General features: G+C 39.2%; 2 protein-coding genes across 2 annotated transcripts in view; one reads left to right on the plus strand and one right to left on the minus strand.

Moving 5' to 3' along the window:
* GLMN (glomulin, FKBP associated protein) overlaps positions 1-2,813 on the plus strand; it is a 44,358-nt gene extending 41,545 nt beyond the window's left edge. The window contains exons 17-19 of the mRNA XM_081087760.1: positions 1,132-1,255; positions 2,043-2,125; positions 2,233-2,813. Coding sequence (XP_080943886.1) covers positions 1,132-1,255; positions 2,043-2,125; positions 2,233-2,349 — 324 coding nt within the window. The 3' untranslated portion in view covers positions 2,350-2,813. The remainder of the gene's footprint in view (positions 1-1,131; positions 1,256-2,042; positions 2,126-2,232) is intronic.
* On the minus strand, positions 2,797-17,158 carry LOC308516701 (protein SPO16 homolog; the record flags this gene model as incomplete). Its single annotated transcript, XM_081087761.1, has 5 exons — positions 2,797-3,057; positions 3,651-3,729; positions 4,328-4,496; positions 6,719-6,812; positions 17,090-17,158. 5 exons carry the CDS (start codon positions 17,156-17,158, stop codon positions 2,926-2,928), a joined length of 543 nt encoding a protein of 180 aa, XP_080943887.1. The 3' UTR covers positions 2,797-2,925.
* Positions 17,159-17,782: the final 624 nt, after the last annotated feature.

Genomic DNA, 17,782 nt, shown 5'->3' on the forward strand with positions numbered 1-17,782 from the left:
CCAATGAACTTTATGATTCTCCACCTTTAGAACTATGGGAAGAAATGCTCTTGGAATAAAATCTAATATGTAACAGCAAATAAACCTAAACTGTCGTAGGCAGGTAAAATCTCCATCTGCACTTAACACCAAGAATGTCCATATCAGCTTTGTGTTAGAAGTTTCCATCAACAGGGAAAGAAAAGAATCTTATAGAACTAGATCTGTGACAAGGGTATCAACTGTAAGATCAAGAGTTGAAGAGATATATAATGTAGTCATTGTGGGAATGTTTATAGGCAAGAGAAATGTCTTAGACCATGTGTATTGTCCTCAAATAACTTTCTCATGGATAAAACTTGTAAGTTACCCATCTCAGAACCAAAAACTGCCCAAGTGGTACAGCACTGAGTATACTAACCAAAGTAAAGTTTTGTTTTGATTGGTATTCACATAAAATACTAGATGTAGTAATCAATGTGTTATTAAACAGTAAACTCTACCTTGAAAGGCAAGGATCATGTGATTAATTCTTGTTTCTCCAACTTTCAAACACATCTGTCTATAATAATAAAAGCCTAATATGCTAATTAGACTGGACAGCCAAATGACCTTCCAGATGTCATTCTGCACGAAGCTGCAGGCGGGGCCAAGGCAGAGGCGGTTAGGGGCGATCAGGCAAGCAGGCAAATGGTTAGGGGCGATCCAGCAGGCAGGCAGAGGCAGTTAGGGGCGATCAGGCAGGCAGGCAGGCGAGTGGTTAGGGGCAATCAGGCAGGCAGAGGGGTTAGGGGCAATCAGGCAGGCAGACCCGTGGTTAGGGGTGATCAGGCAGGCAGGCAGAGGCAGTTAAGGGCGATCAGGCAGGTAGGCGAGTGGTTAGGGGCAATTAGGCAGGCAGGCAGGTGAGCCGGTTAAGTGCCAGCGGTCCCGGATTACCAGAGGGATGTATGACTGCTGGTTTAGGCCTGATTCCCCCTAAACTGGCAGTTGGACATCCCCCGAGGGGTCCGGATTGTGAAAGGGTGCAGGCTGGGCTGAATCCCCACCCCCGTGCATGAATTTCATGCACCGGGCCTCTAGTATTTAATAATATGCAATCAGTAAATGTTGAGCCATATAACTAATTCTTTCATTAATTCTTCTGAACAGACTGGATTATGGACAGAACTTGGAAAGATTGAGAATAATTTCTTAAAGCCACTCCATACAGGACTTAATATGTCAAAAGCACATTATGAAGCAGAAATTAAAAATAGCCAAGAAAATAGCCAAGGTTAGTAATGTGCAATTTCATTTTCACTTAGGTCTAACAATTTAGTCATTTTTTTAAACTGCAATTTATATTAAAAATCTTTTTAATCTTGTACTTGTCTAATTTATAGCAAACAAGAAACCATGACAGCTAAGTCATTTTATTTATAATTAAAATTATTCTTAGCAGAACTTTAAGTCAGTTAACACTGAAATTGGATTAACAAAGATTTTAACCAAACTGAAATATATTCTGGTTTTAAAATCTCAAATCCTAATTAGGAGTCTAACAGTATTACAAGTATTTCTGTTTAGATATCATTGTATTTCTTTTGGTATTGTTTGTTCCACCGTCTCCCCACTCCCCCCAAATAAATCTGTACAAATTACGAAAAAGAATCTTAGGTCCAAGATTACTTTTTAAAGCCAGCAATTCTACAATAATTTTGTGATCTTTTCCATATAGCTATGGTAATATTTCTATAGACATTACTAGATTTTTTTCTTTTTTAGTGTATAATTCTGATTATATACTGAAGAAAAAAATTTATAAGTTTTCATTCATCCTGTACATGCCAAAATAATGCTAGTCACTTAAATAAACATGTTACAGAATTTTGATATTTTTATTTGCTAATTGCTTGACTTAAGCATACCCTGAGATATTAAACACTAAGACTTAATTTATATAAATAAAGGACATATTTTTAAAGTAATGGAATGATGAAAGTAGCTTATTAATATATTACTGAGATCTGAGAGTTGTTTTAAGATTAAAAACATGACATGATTTTTTTTTTCTCTTACAGAAGTCCAGAGGTCTAAAGATTTTTGTTCTGTAACCGTAGGTGGAGAAGAGATGCCTAAGATGCCTCCCGAAATGCAGCTTAAGGTAGATGTGAAATTTTTCTAAGCTACATCCATTTGAGGTCTTTTGTTTTTTTACTTCTTTTGTTTTAAATGCATACTTAATTAATCTAAAATTTCTTGGCATTGCAGGTCCTACATTCAGCACTTTTCACATTTGATTTGATTGAAAGTGTTCTGGCTCGAGTAGAAGAACTCATTGAAATAAAAACAAAGTCTACCTCTGAAGAAAATACTGGGATAAAGTGAAAGCTCCATCTCTTAAATAAAAATTAGTAAAATACTGTTTTTCATTATGATTTAATACCTTCACAAAAATTTTTCTGTAAAACACCAATAGAAAAAAACACGCCAATAGAAAAATAAATGTAGCTTTTCTCATCTGTTTCTGTAATGACACATGGATGAATAGTATTTGGTTTCAAAAAGATAATCTCCATGACAAAGAATGCCCATATATAATAAATACTATTGTTAAAATTCAATACAAATTAATAATTTTGTATTATAAGTTTATAAAATGTAGTTGAATTGCCTTCATTCGTATAGTTATAATGAGTTTATAAAAATGCTGATGCACTTTATGTTCCAGTTTGAAGCTGTGTTACATTTTAGAATTCCTAGTGATAAATTGAATATCACTCCAATTTTTTGTGAACATTAAAGGAATTATTCAACAAAACTCTTGAAAATAAAATCACTTTTATAACTGTATATATTTTATTTTTAAATCTTTAAATATTTAAAGTAAATATATATTTGAACATTATAATTCAACAAGTCTAACTTTAATAATCTTCTAAAAGAACATTTATAATTGATACTCTAATTTGGGTTAAATGAGTCACTGAGATTTATCTGTTGAAGTGTTTTCCAAACAGGACTTTGCTCAATGATGTAAGCTTTAGTTGTTATCATTCTGTAGCAGATGCTATCTATGTATGGTTTGGAGGTGATCTGGAAAAAGATAAAAATATGCAACATTATTTATATTATTAAGTATTGATCACTTTCTGTGTGCTCAACACAACATATGACTCATTAGTGTAATAGATACCTGGTCTCTGTCTTTAAAGAATTTCAAACATGCAAGCCAAAATGTAGACTGCTGTAAGAACTGCTTTAACGGAGGCCTCTTCCAGGTGTCAGAGTAAGGAACGCCTAACTGCTAGAGGAGCTGGGGGCACACTTCACACAGGAGGAGAAGCATGGAAAGTATGTCTGCACTCTGACAGTTGATAACTACAACCTGACCGATATCTATACTTTAGAATTTGATGGAAAATTTAAGTAACCAATATGGCTAACACAGTGTGTTTATGGCCAAATACTCTTTTGGCCCAAAATGAGTCATTCTGGTAGTGGCTACCAGAAATAAATTGAAAAAGACTTGAGAGGCTGAGTTCAGGCATGGGGAAGAGTTGCACACTGAAACAGCAGCTTCTCTGAGGGAAACTAAAGCAGAGTATTTGTCAATCATGCTCAAGAGGGGGTACATTTGAAGTCAAGAACAAAGTATATGTCTGTGTCATTTTCTGTAGGTAACTCACCTTAGCTATAGTGCACATAAGATCAATAGCATTTACTGCGTTGTGTACTGGAAGTATCCTTAAGTTACTACCTAGGAATCTGAAAAACAATTCATAAGTTAAACAGATCATATGACTTTTTATTAACATCTGTTATCTTAACACCTTGCTGACTGGTCACAAGATAACTTGTGTTTGCACTTACATTAATGTAAGTAATTTTAAGGTCTGAAAGCAATGTAGAGTTTTAAAATTACTTAATCTAAGTGCAGACCTGAGTTATCTTGTGACCAGTCAGCAATGTCCAGACATGGAAACACAAGTTACCTCATGACCGGTCAGCAAGGTGTTAAGTGGAAAAAAGAGACAAACTTCTTACTGCTTCTCTTTTGTTTACTCATTCAGGCCCTGCCTTATTTCACAGAGGAACTGACATGGCTTTGTAGTCAGAACTTGAATCAATAAAAAGTGTTTACTTTTGGGTTGATTTTGCAGAAGAATCCCAGAAATCAGCATGAACTTTGAAACTTGTCACCCTGATTCACAGAATAGCCATTTGGCCTGCATTTTATCAAATTTGACAGGCTAACATTATAAAGTTTATCTTTGGGAAAACATAACTCATCTGCCTAAAAGAATTAAGAACTGAAGTAAACACAATATAACTTAACAAAAATAAATTTAGTGCTTTTCCATACCTCTGCTGAATCCTGAACATCAGTTTCCATTCCTCAAGTCCATGGAGGGCAGCAGACAGAACCAAAAAACTATTTTGGTGAATGTTAATAAACTTCTCAATTTGGGCTAGAAATGTTTCTTCAGCTGACATAAAGCATTCTTTAGCATCCATCAATAAAAATGCAACTCCTACGAAAGGTGAATGTCACTTCATCATTAGAAATAAAAAATGTAAAAAAACACCTCAGTAAAATAAAAAATAGCTGTAAGTATAACATAGGTATAAGTGTCCAGGTCCTAAACCATGAGTAGAAGTCACTGTAACAAAATTCTTAAAACAATGTAGGTGGTTCTCTGAAGTGCTCTGTATAAAAGGATGACTTACTCTAAATATTTAAAGGGGGAAAAAAATCTTTTTCAGACTAAGGCATAAAGAGGATAATGCCTAATTTTACTTAAAAGTTAACTTTCCATGTTATAATGATATTTATAAAATATATTATTGAGAGTACTACAGATGTCTCCCCTTTTTTTCTTCCCATGTTCCCATACTGATTTTTAAAGCTGGAAATCAAGAAACATAGTTTTAAGCAAGCCAATTATTTATTGGAGAAACCTGTGTACCAGAACACAACTATTACTGTACATAAATTAACGAGAGGCCCGGTGCATAAAAATTCATTCACTGGAGGAGGGATCCCTCAGCCCAGCCTGCCCCCTCTCACAGTCCAGGGGGCAACCCATCTGTCAGGGGAAGGCAACGCCCCCATCACACCTCTGCTGCTGCAACTGCCGGCAGCACAAGCCTCGGCCGGCCCTGGTTACCTGAGCCTCAGGCAGCCCTGGGCAGCTGAGGGGACTGGGGGACTCCAGAGGCAGGCGCGCCACAAGGCCAGGCCCACCTGGGGGTGGGCCTGACCTTGCTGCGCACCTGCCGCCCCGGCAGGGCTGAGGGGACTGGGCACTGCCATCTTGTGGCTGTGGGCGCTGCCATCTTTAAGGGTGTGGCAGTCAATTAGCATATTCCCTCCTTATTGGCTGTGGGCGCTGCCATCTTTGAGGGCAGGCAGTCAATTAGCATATTCCCTCATTGGCTATGGGCGCTGCCATCTTTAGCGATGGTGTGAGGGTCAATTAGTATATTCCTCTTTATTAGCGAGGATACACAGTAAGCAGGTTCCTAGGATCTCTAAAATAGTATCAGGCCTATAAGAACGGTTCAAAAGAAAAGCTTGATCTAATTAGCTCTTTAAAAGATGATAGAATTAGTTCTTTAAGAGATATCTAAGGAAATTGTTTATGCTAATTGAGGAATTTGGTCAATTTATATAACTAACCTCTCTGAAACTATATTGCCTCATCTGTAAGATTGGAATAATAGTTTTTCAATAGATGTGTTGAAAGAATTAAAAGTTAGATAATGTATATAAAGTGGTCAAGGCACATAGTAGGTATTTAAAAATATTTTACTTCTCACAGCAGTTCTCAACCTGTGGGTCGCGAACAATGAAAATATATCCTGCATATCAGATCTTTACGATTCATAACAGTAGCAAAATTAGTTATGAAGTAGCAACGAAAATAATTTTATGGATGGGGGTCACCACAACATGAGGAACTGTATTAAAGGGTCACGGCATTAGGAAGGTTGAGAACCACTGCAGAGGAATTTAAGGTGGTACTGATTAGTTTCATCCTGGAGGTCTATTTCTAGGAGCTTTTGAAAGCACCTGTCTTCCAAACCTTCCGCTAGAGTACAGGTCTATTTGTAATCCTTCTAAAAAAATCACCTTCACCTCTTTTTATCATTCTCATTATTTCCCAAGCACAAATAGAATTGTCCACTTCCCATGTCCCCAGCCTTCTCATATCCTAATCTAACTCCTTTAGTACGTTGGTCATGACTCACAGTTGTATGGTATTATGATATAAGGGGCATTTGCATGTCTCCATTTGATTCTTTTAGTTATTATTTGTTTATATTATATTCAGCAAAATCTTGTACAAAATCATGAAAAACACTCTATATTGTTTTTGTGAATGGATTTTGACCAATATTGTGATGTTGGCTTGTTAATATGGGTAATACTTTAATACAAGTATTGATTATTGGGGGGATGGTTATGTTCTATTTTTCATCTTAGTTCGAAAGCAAATAGTTTTTTACCATCCTCTACCAGACTCCACTGGTTCAGTTTTAGTTCAACAATTATAATCTTGAAAAGGGATATATTTTGTAATTGGCTAGATGTGCTGCTTTTGCAGCAGTAACCAAGTCTTATACATTGACCTCTCCCAAAAGGTAACATCTTAAGCTTATTACTTGGTTAATGAACTACCAAATTATTAGAACTTATACTTACATATTTTATAAGAAACTTAAATCAAGGCAATTAGCAAATATACTGTACCAGTACGAGAAAATATAATTGATCCATTTTCCACTGACGCTGAATACCGAACCTTGTGACTTCGGTTTTCCAGGGCAGTTGCAATTTCACAACTCTTCAAAAAAATTTTCAGAAATACAAACTTAAGACATGCTTAGAATAGTTTTTATTAAAGCTAATACATTAAAATAAGTTTAACAGCTTCTTTTATTACTAAACCACTTAAAGATTTGATCATCAAAAGATACACTAAATGTTCTCTATGGAGAAAAAAACCCAAAAATATTTAGTTCAGCTCAAACATTGCAGGTTTGGACATGAGTTGTGTACTACAGTTACATTACTTAGGGAAAGAAATTAAGGACATAATTAAAGAACTGAACTATGAAAGCTAGAGTAAATGAAAACTTTAGAAAAAATCCCGTAGAGATGGATTCTGACATGCATTAATGTATAACAGATTGTGGGTGGTGGTGTGTTTCTTAGATGGTTAACAGAAACATGAAGTGCCAGGCCTAGAATACAACAAAGACACCAATTCTCAAATTCATCTGTTTATAGTTACTTTTAGTGTACTTTTAAAATGTCTTAATCCTTAGGTGAGTCAGAAAACAGCAACCAAACTTTTGGTTTCAATAATAACCATTTCAAAATTCATCTCATTTCTGATTCTACCAAGAAATTAGATCATCATACCCAAGACACTAAAACGTAAGTGGTTAATAGTTTTTCCTGATTGTTATTCTCAAAATACGTAAAAATCCCTTAGGTATATTAATTTTATTTTATATTTTTCCTCAGATCATGTATATTTTAAGCACACAGGCAGAAATTAGGTATAAAATATATACTCTCTTTCCTTCCTAAAGGAGTATTTTGTGCCATTCAAACAGATCCTGATGTCGAGTTCAATTATGACACTTCCCCTGAGCTGCTCCTGCTGTTTTAAAATTATACATTGCTTCCAGTGATGGCAGACTAAGTAATTTAGGCCAACCCTCCTGCTGAAGGCAACTGGGAAGCTGGACAATATTTTTTCTTCCTTTTTTTTTTTTTTTTTTTTTTTTTTTAAGAGAACGCTTATTAAAGCTAGAGGCAGTGAAACAAAAAAGGGCCTAGGATAACAGGAGAGGGACTAGGTGTTAAAATGAGCCTCAGTGCCTTGTCAGCGGTTGAGCATCAACCTATGAACCAGGAGGTCACAGTTAGATTCCTGGTCAGGGCATATGCCCAGGTTGCAGGCTCAATCCTTAGTGTGGGGCGTGCAGGAGACAGCCAATCAATGATTCTCTCTCATCATTGATATTTCTATCTCTCTCTCCCTCGCCCTCTCCCCTCCTCTCTGAAATCAATAAAAATATATTTTATAAAAATAAAATAAAATAAGCCTAGACTGCTGCCCGGCCAGTGTGGCTCAGTGGCTGAGCATTGACCTATGAACCAAGAGGTCATGATTCGATTCCAGTCAGGGTACATGCCTGGTTTGGGGCTTGATCCCCAGTAGGAGTGTGCAGGAGGCAGCCAGTCGATGATTCTCATCATTGATGTTTCTATCTCTCTCTTCCTCTCCCTCTCTGAAATATTTAAAAGAAAGAAAGAGCCTAGGCTGGTCTGCTATGGCTCACTAAGAAGTCAGAGAAAAGGGGGCCCTGGGGACAGGTTCAGGGAGTTTGCCCAGATGAACTGCTGCTGCCCATTGCTGTTCTGGCTGCAAATCTTGTGGGGTCCCTTAGAGTTTCAGAGATGCGCTCCTGTTGAAGAAGAAGAGGGAAGAGGGACGGCCATGAGCGTGCTCCTGGGAGGAAGAGCGTGCCAAAGCTAGACAATTTTTAAAAACTGCTTGAATGCATCAGAGAGCTAGCAGGATAGTGAAAAATTACAAAACCGAGATCTATACAGAAATTTAAAGATATGAGACCAGCATTTAGGCCATATTTTCCCTGAGGGCATCTACCTGACAATTAAGGAAGAGACAGATGAAAGCCTGAACAGAGCCTTTGATAAAAGTAGAACAGCTCTCACAGGGATTGCTGCCTTGCTTCAAATCATTTCAATCCCTGAAATTGTATTAAGTTAATACTGTATTACTAATGCTCCCAAGCATCTTGCAGAAGCACTTCCTAGAGCAACCTTTCTCAATTAGGTCTCCTCATTTGAACTACAGAACAAACAAAACTGTTTGGGTGACTATTTTCTCACTTTTCCTATACCAATACCATTCTAGATGCACAGAAAATAGGTTCATTTTTACATACAACAAACACCTTAGGGGTTGGGTTACTAGATTAACAAATAAAACTATAGAACACCCAGTTAAAATTGAATTTCAGGTAAACAATATAATTTTTAGCATAAGTATGTCCCATGGAATATTTAGGATGTACTTATACTATAGTCATTGCTTATCTGAAACTCAAATTTAATTGAGTGTCCTGTATTTTATCTGGCAACCCTCTTAGGGCATTAGGGATTTAATTATCTTGCAGAATTAAGACTTCGCTAAAGAAATAGAATACTATTTTAGGCCTCAAACTATTTCTAGAAATAATTTTTCAAATATAAAGTCCAGCCCTAGCCGGTTTGGCTCAGTTGATAGAGCGTCGGCCTGCAGACTGAAGTGTCCCGGGTTCAATTCTAGTCAGGGGCACATGCCCAGGTTGCAGGCTCAATCCCCAGTAGGGGCATGAAAGAGGCAGCCAATCAATGATTCTCACTCATCATTGATATTTCTATCTCTGTCTCTCTCCCTTACTCTCTGAAATCAATAAAAATATATTTTTAAAACATTAAGTAAAATAAAAAATATAAAGTCCAACACAATAAAAAGTAATCAGACATACAAAGAGACAAGATTACATGAAAGAACCATCAGAAACATCAGGAAATATAAACAGACACATAGGGGATACATACACTGAGTGACCAGATTATTATGACCACCTGACGTTTGCAGGCAAATTAGCTATGATTTTGTGCTGAAGTTGCTAGAGGGCCAGATCATTATAAACGTCTGAATAGCACAACATACCTAAGTATCGTTGCTGATGAGGTTCATCCTATCATGTTGATGGCGTATCCCAATGGAGATGGCTTCTTCCAACAAGACAATGCGCCATGCCACGGTGCTCGTATTGTGCAGGAGTGGTTTCAAGAACATGAGGGAGACTTTACCTTGCTTAGGTGGCCCCCACAATCGCCAGATCTCAATCCAATTGAGCATTTGTGGGACGAAGTTAAAAGAGCCATCAGGCAGCTGGTTCCACAACCATCAAATCTCACAGAACTGGACAGTGCTATTCATCAGGCATGGTGTCAGATTCCTCGCATCACCTTTCAACATCTCGTGGAGTCAATGCCAAGAATCGCCACAGTATTGAAGGCAAAAGGTGGCCCAACAAAGTACTGATGGGGTGGTCATAATAATCTGGCTGATCATAATAATCTGGCCACTCAGCGTATAGTGAAATTAGCAGATATACTAGAGGTCCGGTGCATGAAATTCATGCACTCGGGGGGTGAGGGGTGGTCCCTCAGCCAGGCCTGCAAGAGGTCCTCAGGGGATGTCTGACTGATGGCTTAGACCAGCTGTGGGCAAACTACGGCCCGCGGGCCGGATCCGGCCCGTTTGAAATGAATAAAACTAAAAAAAAAAAAAAGACCGTACCCTTTTATGTAATGATGTTTACTTTAAATTTATATTAGTTCACACAAACACTCCATCCATGCTTTTGTTCCGGCCCTCCGGTCTAGTTTAAGAACCCATTGTGGCCCTCGAGTCAAAAAGTTTGCCCACCCCTGACTTAGACCCTCTTCTGGGGAGTAGGCCTAAGCTGGCAGTTGAATATCCCTAGCGTTGCTGCAGAGGCAGGAGAGGCTTCTGCCACTGCCACTGTGCTTGCCAACCATGAGCCCGGCTTCTGGCTGAGTGGTGCTCCCCGTGAGAGCACACTGACCACCAGGGGGCAGCTCCTGCATTGTGTGTCTGCCCCCTGGTGGTCAGTGCGCATCATAGCGACCAGTCATTCTGCCGTTCGGTCATTTACATATTAGCCTTTTATTATATAAGATACCTTTAAATAGCAAATGTTCAAGAAGATAAAAGACATGGTTGAGAATTTTGACAAAGAACCAGAAAGTATATTAAAAAGGGTGTGTTGTGACAGATGTGAGTCAGGAAAGCTTCATAAAATTTGAGTCAAATCTTTAGTGGAAAGCAGTTTATTAAGTAGATAAGTGAAGGAAGAAGACAAATGTGAGAACAGCCTGGACAGAAAAAGTAACAGGGGCAAAGGTATTCAGATCTAAAAATATGATACTTACATGGTAAGTATGTAAGCTGTATTTGAGTCAGTCAATTTTAGGACAGTATTAGAATAACTGAGGACCCATGTCTGCCATGCTAATAAATTTCAATTCTATCCTATTGGGGAAGCCCAATTATAACAATAAAAATAATAGAAGAGTTTAAAATACATTATATATATATATATATATATATATATATATATATATATATATATTAATGATATATCGTGTTAACAGAAATAAATTTTTCCCTAATTTAATTCAATTCAAAATAAGTGTGGCACTTTATGAGCTTAAAGTGATTTTGAAGTTCATCTAGAACAAAGTTTGGCAAACTTTTTCAGTAGAAGGTCAGATTATAAATATTTTAGGCTTTTTAGGATGTATATGATGTGTCACATTTTTTTCTTTTCTTCCTTTCTCCCTCCCCTCTTTACCTCCCCTTCCATTTCCTTGCCCTATTTCCTTTCTATCCAACTTTCCCTTCACTCTTTCTTTCTTTCCCTCCCTTCCCCTCTCTCTCTCTTTCTTTCTCTCTTTTTTACAAGCTTTTAAAGATGTAAAAACCATTCTTTACTCATTGGCTGGGCAAAACTTGGCTTTAGGCAGGCCACGGTCATAGTTTGCTGATTCTCTGCTCTAGAAGAATACATATATTTTAATAAACATAAAAGTAGTATGGAAAGAACATGCCTTACCAGGTTTTTATCACAAAACTCCAATGAATTGAAAAGTGTGGCAAGAATTCAATATATATTTTTTTAAATATATTTTTATTGATTTTTTACAGAGAGGAAGGAAGAGAGATAGAGAGTTAGAAACATCGATGAGAGAGAAACATCCACCAGCTGCCTCCTGCACACTCCCTATTGGGGATGTGCCCGCAACCAAGGTACATGCCCTTGACCGGAATCGAACCCGGGACCCTTCAGTCCGCAGGCCGACGCTCTATCCACCGAGCTAAACCGGTTTTGGCAAGAATTCAATATTTACTATACAAATCAAACAAACAGAACAGAATGAGACTCAAGACTATATAATATGTAATGGTTATTTGTATGTGAACATGTGTATATATGTATCACATACTTAAGCTTAAAATATGAAAATTTTATAAGAATAAGAGCTATTTAACGAATCTCAAAAGAAAAAAGGTGTAAATTTGACTTTATAAGAAAAACAGCTGCCTTAATTCCTCAAGATTAAATAGAAATAAAAACTTCCATTTTATGTCATAAATACCAAATAATACTGAAAAGGAAAAACTTGAGAACATTAATAATCAATGTTATAATACAAATGCGTACTATTTTTAATATTTTGAAAGACTAAAAATTTAGTTTTTATACCAATAGAAAAAGAAAAGACACAATTATTTAAAAAAAGGAAAATAATCTTTATATGAAAAAATGTTTAATCTCTCTTGTCATCCAATAAATCTAAAATATAAGCTATCAAAAAAAGATTTTAATATGATAACATGTGGAATTGTCAAACTTGAGAGTAAGTTGACCCTCCTATGTACTGCTGATGGGAGTGTAAATAAAAACATTCTGCCCTAACCGGTTTGGCTCAATGGATAGAGTGTCGGCCTGTGGACTCAAGGGTCCCAGGTTTGATTCCGGTCAAGGGCATGTACCTTGGTTGCGGGCACATACCCAGTAGGGAGTGTGCAGGAGGCAGCTGATTGATGTGTCTATCTCTCTATCCCTCTCCCTTCCTCTCTGTAAAAAAATCAATAAAAAATATATTTTAAAAAAAACATTCTGGAAGATAATTTGACAATACATATCAAAAGTCCTAAAATGTGCATGCCTTTTTAACCCAACTATTCTACTTCTAATAATTTTTCTAAAACAATGATTAATAAAAAACAAAAAAGATTTATGAGTACAGGTGATGTAAAGCACCATCCTATCTAATAAAAGAGAAACATGGTAATTGGCGTATAACCGCTACCGTTCCCATTCGCTAATCAGGGTGATATGCAAATTAACTGCCAGCCAAGATGGCGGCCGGCAGCCAGGCAGCTTGAAACTAACATGAGGCTTGCTTGCTTCAGTGACAGAGGACTCCATCGTTCCCTGCCTGCCTTGCCGGCCTCTGAGCCTGCAGTTTGAACATTGTAACAAATAAAGAAGCTAAACAAAACCCCAGAAACCTGCTTTCAGCGAGCCGGGATCTCAGAGCTGGAGTTGATACAGAGTTTCGATCACAGAACCGAAACAAACCAGATACCTTCTTTCAGCAGCAGAAGCCTCAGAGCTGGAGCCAAGCCTCAGAGCTAAAGCTGGCCCAGAATAAAAAAAAAAAGAAAAAAGGAGCGGTTGGGAGCTTCAGTCCCAGCCTGAAAACAGCCCTCAGCCCCTCACCCAGAATGGCCAGGCACCCCAGTGGGGACCCCCACCCTGATCCGGGACACCCTTCAGGGGAAACCAGCCAGCCCCCAGCCATGCACCAGGCCTCTATTCTATATAGTAAAAGGGTAATATGCCTCCCAGCACCGGGATCAGCATGACAGGGGGCAGCGCCCAAACCCCCTGATCGCCCTGTGGCTGTGTGTGTGACAGGGGGCAGGGCCACAACCTCCCTATCGGCTCTGCTCTGTTCCTGACAGGGGAAAGCGCCCCAACCCCCTGATCAGCCCTGCTCTGTGCCTGATAGGGGGGAGCTCCCCAACACCCTGATTGCCCTGTGGCTCTGTGTGTGACAGGGTGCGACGACCCAACCCCCCACCCCACGGGCCCTACTCTGTGTGTGACAGGGTAGAGCCATAACCTCCCCATCGACCCTGCCCTGAGTGTGACAGTGGCGGTGCCCCAACCCCCTGATCGGCCCTGCTCTGTGGGTGATAAGAGGGCGGCGCCCCAACCCCCTGATCCACCCTGCTCTGTGCATAACAGGGGGGAGCTCCCCAATCCCCTGATGGGCCCTGCTCTGTGCGTGACAGGGGGGAGCTCCCCAACCCCCTGATGGGCCCTGCTCTGTGCATGACAGGGGGGAGCCTCCCAACCCCCTGATCGGCCCTGCTCTGTGCATGACAGGGGGTGGCGCCACAACCTCCCCATCGACCCTGCCTTGAGTGTGACAGGGGGCGGTGCCCCAACCCCCCAATTGGCCCTACCCTGAGCGTGACTGAGGGTGGCATCGCAACCTCCCAATCCGCCCTGCTCTGTGCATGACAGGGGGCGGCGCCCCAACTCCCCAATCGGCCCTGCTCTGAGCCCGACCAGGGGCTGCACCTAGGGATTGGGCCTGCCCTCTGCCACCCGGGAGCAGGCCTAAGCCAGCAGGTTGTTATCTCCCAAGGGGTCCCAGACTGTGAGAGGGCACAGGCCGGGCTGAGGGACCCCCCCCCCCCCGAGTGCACAAACTTTTGTGCACCGGGCCTCTAGTATAAAATATTTTAAAAAATAGGCCCTGGCCGGGTAGATCAGTTTGTTAGAGTGTCATCCTTATAGGCCAAGGTTGCAGGTTCTATCCCTGGTCAGGGATCATACAAGAATCAACTAAAGAATGCATAAATAGGTGGAACGACAAACTGATGTCTGTCTCTCTCTCCCTTCCTCTTTTTCTAAAGTCAAAAGAGAAATTTTTAAAAATAGGAACTATTGGAATAAAAATTATGATTTCCCCTTCTTTCTTTAGAAAGTACACAAAAGCCAAAGGAGAATGAGAAACAAAAGGATACTTTATATTTTATAAAACTAAGAGGGAAGCTGGTGCCAGCAGTCAGGGAAAGGAAGGCCTATTCTTGCACAGATTTTGTGCATTGGGCCTCTGGTCTTAAATAAATAATTATTATGTGCATGTTTTATAGTTTCTGGAATTCCTTAAGATCTCTACTGGAATAGGCTTAAAGAGAAAAAAATAACTTTAGAAAATTCCCTACCTTCAAATATTTAAAGAAGTAGGGTGTTGAAAATGGATGCAGTGAAGATTATAATTTAATCTTTAACACATTGTATGCGGGAAACGTATTTATACGTTCTACCAGTGTAGTAGAGCGCAGGACACGTATTAAAACTTTTTTTATATACTAGCAGTAGAATGCGGGTAACGTATAAATACGTAAACTAAAGTTATCATAATTTTACTGAACATTGCCATTTGCACAAAAAATTAGCAAAAATGGCCCACACCACCCGTTAGCACGCGATAAAAACTAACAGCAAACAATGTGTTAAAATACATTTAACTTATGTAATTGCTGATCCATACAATTTTGGATAATCAAGCTAATGATCTTATAAATTAGTGTCCTATCACTTTTAATATTTAAATCAAAGATCAGAGGGAGAGACAAAATGGCAGCGGAATAGGCAGACGTATCCCGACCCCTATCCCAGAGCAAATAGAAAGAGCAAATACATTGAATAACATCCACCTGGAATCGGCGAAGTAGACAGGACTGGTGAGACAATTCACAGCCGGAAGGGCAGAGGATGCCTGGAGAACAGTAAAATCAGGGATCTGGGCTGGAGAGAATTATGAGACCTCCAAGCACAGAGGGTCAGAAGGAAGCTTCAAGGCACCAAAGCTGCGTCCCTTGGGACAAGCGTAGTGTCTGACTGTGGAAAGGAAGTTCACAGGGCTGCTGTTGGCAGGGGATTCTAGATCTAAGATCACAACCACGAGAGGCTGAACCCAGGGCAGGTAGCCTGAACAACTACCCCGCTGACATCACTGGATAAATCCTCTAGACAAAAAAAATCAGCATAGAAACAGCAAGCCTAAATGACTCACTAGATCAGATGGAATTAACAGACACCTTCAGAACATTTCACCCCAAAGCCACGGAATATACATTCTTCTCAAGCGCACATGGGACATTTTCAAAGATAGACCACATATTGGGTCACAGGCAGTCTCCCCAAATTCAAGAAGACTGAAATCATATCAAGCATCTTCTCAGACCACAATGGCATAAAATTAGAAATACACCACAATAAAAAAAATCAAAAAATTCAAACACTAGGAAGCAGAATAGCATGCTAGTAAATAATGATTAGGTTACCAAAGAGATCAAAGAAGAAATCAAAAACATCCTGGAAACGAATGACAATAAAAACACAGCAATCCAAAATCTATGGGACATAGAGAAAGCAGTCCTGAGAGGGAAGTTTATAGTTCTACGGACCTACCTCAAAAGAGAAGAAAAAAATGGTAATAAATTATCTAACTCTACAACTTAAAGAATTAGAAAGAGAGCAACAAGAAAAGCCCAGAGTGAGCAAAAAGAAGGAGATAATAAAGATCAGAGCAGAAATAAATGGCATAGAGACCAAAAAAACCCCCACAAAAACCAATATAAACGATCAATGAAACCAAGAGCTGGTTCTTTGAAAGGATAAACAAGTGCTGGCAAGGATGCAGAGAAAAAGGAACCCTTGTGCACTGCCAGTTGGAATGCAGATTGGTGCAGCTACTGTGGAGAACAGTATGGAGTTTCCTCAAAACTAAAAATGGAACTCCCATCTGACCCAGTAATCCCACTTCTAGGAATATATCCCAAGAAACTAGAAACACCAATCAGAAAGTATATATGCACCCCTATGTTCATAGCAGCACAATTTACAATAGCTAAGATTTGGAAACAGCCTAAGTACCCATCAGCAGATGAGTGGATTAAAACACTGTGGTACATCTACACAATGGAATACTACGCTGCTGTAAAAAAAGGAATTTTTAACATTTGCAACAGCATGGATGGAACTGGACAGCATTATGCTAAGCAAAATAAGTCAGTCAGAAAAAGATAAATATCCCATGCTCTCACTCATTTGTGGAATATAATGAACAACATAAACCGATAAACAAAAACAGATCCAGAAACAGAGAAGCATTGATCAGACAGTCAAACCTCAGAGGGAATGTATGGGAGGATGGGGGTAAGGAGGAGAGATCAACCAAAGGACTTGTATGCATGCATATAAGCCTAACCAATGGACACTGACACCATGGGGGGTGAGGGCATGAGCGGGGGTAGGGGTGGGGGTGGGGGGACACTAGGGGGTTAAGGACACATATGTAATACCTTAATAAATAAAGGGAAAAAAAAGATCAATGGCCCAAATGCCTCTTTACCTTAAGAGATGAACTAATAATAATGGTGGTTGTCCATTTTATATTTTCTTCTTCAGCACTTTCAGCCATCTGTCTTTGGATCAATCCGTTTTCTAATGGTACCACAAACTAAGAAAAATGAGAGCAAAAAGAACACAAAAAATGTTTGTTTGATAAATAAGTAAATTAAAGACAGAAATAAAACTAGGGTAATGGAGACATTCTTAAAAATATCTGAAAGTCAAAATTGGACATTGAAAAGTATCTGTCTTATATATATATTAAACTTATTCAATATTATGCTTTCTATTAACAATTATTAAAAGCAACGATTCCCACTTCAGACAACTCACATTTTTCACCTTGAGTGTGTTATTATCTATAGGCTTGTCATACATTGCCTTTATTATACAGTCATGCACCACAAAACATTTTGGTCAACACAGACTACATATATGGTGGTGGTTCCATACTCTATAATAAAATGGCAATATGCAAATAGACCGAATGGCAGAACCGAACAACCAATCAAAGCATAATATGCTAATGATATGCTAAGGTTGCTCAACTGCTCGCTGTGATGTGCACTTGTCATCAGGGGGAAGACAGTCAACTGGTCGACCAGTTGCTATGATGTGCACTGACCACCAGGGAGGCAGATGCTCCGACCGGTAGGTTAGCTTGCAGCTGGGGGTTTGGCCGATTGGGACTGAG

The sequence above is a fragment of the Myotis nattereri genome (assembly GCF_964212035.1).
Source record: "Myotis nattereri genome assembly, chromosome: 3".
NCBI lineage: Eukaryota > Metazoa > Chordata > Mammalia > Chiroptera > Vespertilionidae > Myotis > Myotis nattereri.